Source organism: Nanorana parkeri, unplaced genomic scaffold (assembly GCF_000935625.1).
Source record: "Nanorana parkeri isolate BGI_ZX_2015 unplaced genomic scaffold, ASM93562v1 scaffold2611, whole genome shotgun sequence".
NCBI classification, from domain to species: domain Eukaryota; kingdom Metazoa; phylum Chordata; class Amphibia; order Anura; family Dicroglossidae; genus Nanorana; species Nanorana parkeri.
Genome location: NW_017308879.1, coordinates 81,990 through 87,989, shown reverse-complemented (window position 1 = coordinate 87,989; position 6,000 = coordinate 81,990). Strand labels below are relative to the sequence as shown.

At 42.0% G+C, this 6,000-nt stretch overlaps 1 protein-coding gene across 1 annotated transcript in view; it reads right to left on the bottom strand.

The window, feature by feature from the left end:
• Nucleotides 1-1,699: 1,699 nt before the first annotated feature.
• The window catches only part of ITK (IL2 inducible T-cell kinase), a 37,821-nt gene continuing 33,520 nt past the window's right edge, over nucleotides 1,700-6,000 (bottom strand). Inside the window, exon 17 of the mRNA XM_018573916.1 lies at nucleotides 1,700-1,789. Coding sequence (XP_018429418.1) covers nucleotides 1,718-1,789 — 72 coding nt within the window. The 3' untranslated portion in view covers nucleotides 1,700-1,717. The remainder of the gene's footprint in view (nucleotides 1,790-6,000) is intronic.

Sequence of the window (6,000 nt, the reverse complement as noted above, 5' to 3'; positions counted from 1 at the left end):
GTATTATGGCTTATTAGTGAATTTACCCTATAGCGTAGTCATTTATTAAAGCTGAGCTCCAGGCAGACAGCTGAATAACCATTTAAAATACAATATGGCAGCTGTTTTATCTGTCAAATGATTTCTAATCTTGTACAAATACAAACATTCCTGAGATTTACAAGTCTTGCCGGATAAGTGACCAGTTTTTTCTCTAATGAAGTTACAGCAATACAGCTTGGTCACCTCCCAGCCTGTGAATAATCACTCTTAAGAACAATCAGAACAGTCATGGCTGAGTAGAACTCGCTGAAAGCTGGCCATACATCAAAAGAATTCTGTTTGAAAAAAGTCAGGGTTAAATTAATGATCGACTATAGCGATTAGAAAAATCAAACAAAATTTTAACAGTGCATTTGATTTTAGTTTGAGAAACTCCATTCATTCCAAAATCAAAACTTAAAATCAAATGAAAAATCAACAAAATTTCAAAGTACATTCTACAAGTCTTGTATAGCATTTTCGAATGTTCTGATTTTTCGTATGAAGGTTTGTTAAAAAATCTGCCAGTGTAAGGCCAGCTTTATTTCAAAGAAACAGCATCAGCTGCAGTGGTGTCCCTAGCTGTTTTGCTACCTGAGGCAGAGGGTGCTGCATGCAATCAGAGCAGTGGGAGGTGGATAGAGGAGACAGCGCCGCCAGACATGACAGTAATGCCACTCTCTGCAGGCTCCAGCGCTTAGCAATCTGGGACCCTTTGGCCGGCGTCTTGAGATGCCGGCCAGAGCATCCCAGGTTGCTGGGCGGTGAGATGCGTATGGCCTTTACACATCTGAAAACATTGTGCTATGCCGCTCTGCCTGCTGCCACCCACGTGACCCAAAGAGATGCTGCTTTCAGATATTCTAAAAATACTTTTCTCTTTATCTTCCCCTTCCCCCAGCTATCTTACCTGCACAACAAAACCTACACACAAAAAAATATATAAGTTTTCCTTATTTAGAAAAATGTTTAAAATGCTGATAAATACTGTACTACATATACAATGAACCATTGGCTTATGTCTCTTTTTGCCAATAATGTAGTTTTGCAGTACCACTTCTGACCAGCAGATGGCAACACAAACACTTTCCTCATTTACAGTGAACTTGTCATTGAGGCAAAATGTAAAACTAATGCAAGTCCCTAGGAGCAGGCAGCTAATACCACACATCCCCTGGCATCCCAAAATGCTATTTACAGGTAATCCTGGTTTTAACCATCACTTTGCTTTAAGGTGTCATAATAACAGAAGTCCAGCTTATAATGTGCTATTTACAATCCCTACAAGTGGCCTAAATTAATTACATGTTGTACATGTTAGACAAGATATATGACGAGTTACACAAGAGGAATTGTTATCTACAGCCTTGGCTCTGACTTTGTTCACAGCAAGACAGCCATATAGTTTAGTACTTTGCAGCTGTCAGAATTCACAGGAAGCAGAAGGAGGCAAGTTTCTTAAAAGCCACAATCCACAATGTAAGTGATAGCAGGAAAACATGACCTCGCAGGAGATGTTGTATGTTCTACCAAGAAGCTCAGGAGGGGAAGGACAAATCTATAAGGAAAACAGAAAGCCCACTTAAGACAGACTGTTGTACCCCTCCTTCTCTCTGTGGTATCCAAGACCTATTGGAAACAAGCTTAGAAATGTAAAGTCCCATTGAGCTCAAATCCTCCAACATCCTCAGTCTGGTCACAATTCAGATTCCACAAGGTCTGTGATCTCTCTCATAAGTCGGCTGAAGCATGGACGCATGTCTGCTTTCTGTTGTGAGATAAAGAAAACGGAAATTAACAGTACTTCTGGGTAAAACCCACATAGGTGTGAATCGATAGAAATATTGGTAATACCTGCTTTGTGATATATGAATTAAATAGATAAAGTTATGATGGAAAATTGGAATAATTACTCATTGAGAAACCATTTATATTGTTATCGTTAACGTACTGACTAGATGATAATATCTGTCTCATCTTTTCCCCTCCAGAAGCATTTTCCTAACTATGAAAGCCAGTGATGGTAATAGATTAATGATCTGTGGGAGTCATTCAGGGCTTGTGAGGGTCTCAGAGATGCCCCCTCACTTCCGAACTTCCTACTTTTCTTTCATATCTCCACTCACCTCCTCTTCTTCCATTGCTTTGTCCCTCCGTTGATGTCTCTTTATGTATTACAGAGTAAGGGTGCATCATGTTCCCGTTGGCTGTTTTCAAATGCTTGATGGCCAAACTACTGTACCATCAGTTGGATACAATGAGCTACCTTGAATCATTTATGTTACACTCTGTAATGTGTTGTTTTTCTTTGAAATGCTTGTTTACTCTTGTTTTATTTTTTAAAAAATGCAAAAAACTACTGTGAGGATTTACCAACCTTTATATAGCATATTTATGTGTCTCGATAGTTATTACAAAACATATGAGGAAGTTGGGAGTGGAGGGGTGATAGGCTGCAAAAGTTTATCTTGCTAGTCGGCCCCACTGGCTCTCACAATACCTGAACAATCTGATTGGATGCAGGCATTGTTCAGGTGTTATGAGAGCCAGCGGGGCCGACTAGCAAGATACTGAAGCTTGGCACAGTGGGAGATTCCTCCATCCACACAGTTTAGTGTAGATGGAGGAATCTCATCTGACCATAGAAAATCTGCAGATAATCTATAGGTGTATGGCCAGCTTAACCACCTTCCGTCCATGGCCGTTCCGATCGCTTGAAGTAGCTGCAGGTGTGCGGACCCCCCCTCCTGCCGCCGTCGCCGCCGGTCCCGAGATCCGCTGTGCCGGGTGCGGCTGGGACCGGCACGACGCTGTCAGTGGAGATCAAAGGGAGAGCAGTACACAACCTCCCTTTGACCTCCTCTCTGGTCCCTGAATGCAGGAAGTGATGTATATTACATCACTTCCTGCATTTAGTGTCACTCTCCAGTTACAGATGGCGGTGAGAAGCGGATGAAGCAGATCTCTGCTTCATCAGCTTCTCTGGGGTTCCCTAGGTGACATTAGGGGTCTTAGAGACCCCTGATGTCTCCATAAAGAGGACCTGTCATGTGAACTGGCTTTCACGTAGTGGATTTCTTAGTCCCCTATGTGAGAGCAATAAAGTTAAAGGAGAACTATGGGGTCAAGGCTTTTCCCCATAGTTCTCCTAAGGGTAACAGGAGAACACAAACTAGCGTCCTCCTGCCATACAAAGCTCAGTATAACGCGAGCTACAGCTCGCGGAATACTGAGACGCCACAGCTGGAACGAATCCCGACAATTCTGTCTAGATCCACCCAACTGCGTGAGTGACAGCTGGCTCTGCCTATCAAGAGGCAGAGCCAGCTGTACCTGCCCCCTCCCCCTTACGTTCCACCAGTCAGCGCTGGAGGATCGGACAGGGGAGGGGGGAATCCCTGCAGGGAGCCGTGAGTGACAGTCACAGCTCTCTGCACGGATAGATCGGGAAGTGAGCGAGCGCCGGTATGTGTTCGCTCACTTCCCGATCTACTGAGCCGACCTGCGACAGTTTTATTGTCACAGGTCGGCTCCGATTATGAGGCTGAGTGAAAATCACTCGCCTCATAATTCTCCTTTAAGTGTAAAAAAATAAAGTTTAAAAAGAATTAAAGCTTTAAAAAAATAAAGAAGCTAAACAAAAATAGTCACAAATCAAAAAAAAATTTACGTCCCCCGCCCCCCCACATACACATGCAAACATGCGTCAGGTGCGCCAATGTGCGAAAACGACGATTCCGCCTATTGTGCCACACGTTACATATCGCCGCGCACGTTGGAATGAGAGCAATAAGTTTAGGGCCATTAATTACTGATAGCACTAAACTGATGAGCAGTAAAAGCTTTTAAAGTGTCGCCTATGGCCAATTTTGGGTGTGGTCGTTTTCTGCGATTTCGCGGACATGCGCAATTTTAAAGCTTGACATGTTTGGTGTCTATTTACCCGACATGACCACATCTTTTATATTTTACCAAAAAATTGGGGTGATAATAAATGTTTCATAACATTTCATAGGGAAACTGTTTTTTTAATATAAAAACCCCAGTGGTGATTAAATAAAACCAAAAGAAATCTCTATCTGTTACCAAAAAAATGGTATAAAATTCATTCCAGCACAGCGGAATAAATGTCAGTCAAAGTACTGCAGCGCTGAATACTGAAAAATGGCCTGGCCAGGAAGGGAGTGTAAACACCTGGTCAGCAAGTGGTTAAAGGAGGTAGTTTCAATAAAGGTGTCTGATAAAATGAAAATCAGCTAGAATTGGAATCCTTTCTAGCTGTAAAAGGGAAATTGTTATTACTGTATTTTTTGTTTTTTTAACTGGTTCCTATAGCTCAGCACATGTTTCAGTCTGACTGTACAATTACCTTTAGATCTACCTACTATGTAGTGCAAGTGCCTGCTTTATTGGATACAAATTGTTTGGATAGATTAGGTAGGTCCTCATATTAGATCATTCTGGTAAATCTAATTGTACAAAGATTTTTGCGGTCAGATTGTAACATGTATGCTGACCTTAAGTATAGCTTATAAATAAATGTGTGCCCGTGAGCAGCCATATCTGTTCATTTGATATGCAAGATCTCCTTCCTGCTTAGTAGTGCTTCTGCTTCTCTCAATGACACAAGGTCATTGACACTGAATTATATTTGTGATGTACATTAGCTCTGTACGTACTGTCATATTCTGTGAATATTTTAATACATTTTTTTGTTAGTGAATTACATTAGATTTGTATCTGGACTATAAATAACAACGTTATGCATTTTTATTGATATGGTGATACTTCTTAAAGGAGAACTATGGGGTAAGCGTTTTTCCCCATAGTTCTCCTAAGGGTCACGGGAGGACACAAACTAGCGCCCTCCCGTGACCCGAAGCTCAGTATATCGCGAGCTACAGCTAGCGGTATACTGGGACCGCCGCAGCCGGGACGGATGCCGACATTACTGTCGAGATCCACCCAGCTGCGGGATTGACAGCTGGCTCTGCCTATCTAGATGTAGAGCCAGCTGTACCCGCCCCCTCCCCTGTCTGTTACACCAGTCAGCGCTGGAGGATCGGAGCGGGGGAATCCCTGCAGTGAGCCGTGAGTGACAGTCACGGCTCTCTGCAGTGACAGGATCAAGAAGTGAGCGAGCGCCAGTATGTGTTCGCTCACTTCCCGATCTATTGAGCCGACGTGTGATAGTTTCATTGTCACAGGTCGGCGCGAACTATGAGGTTGAGTGAAAATCAATTTCCTCATAGTTCTCCTTTAATGCCACAATTAAAGTCCCCATTTACTTAGGGTACAAATAAAGTACATGTATAGTGAAACATTTTTTTTATTTCTTGATGGAATAGGGTAATGGCAAAACCCCTGTCAGGTTATTTTTCGCTGTCTCTGTCCCGTTGGGAAGATTACACTTTGAATTCTGTCATAAGGATGCAACAGAGAGTAAGGGGAATTCCCCTCTTAGCTGTCATCGGAACAAATGTCCCCATGAGGAAATGTATCCTCACCTCTTGTCCTGATGACAACTTTATAATTTTGTTTTATAACTCTGTGATAATACTCACTGGGACAAATACAGAGGGTGACCCTTCCTACTGGGTACACAGACAACAATAAAACCTACTCCATCCAAAACAAAAATAGCTATACATATAATTTAATTATTACCAATAATTGTTTACTTACAAATTAATATTGTAAGGCAAAGATGAAAATAGTCAACATCATAAATATTATTCACTACCTGTTGTGCTCCTTTATGGCTGTAAAGGCTGTTGAAACAACCAGAGTCTCTTAAACAAAATGTTTAAGGCTTGCTACTTTTCACAGGTGTATGTAGAACAGTCTACAGATAATGTACCTACAACTGACAGCAGACTGTTCATACAAATACTGTGGGGGGAACATATCAAAACTGGAGCAACTCTGCTCCAGATTTTGTCTGCTACAGTTTTGATAAATCCCCACCATGTATGTCTA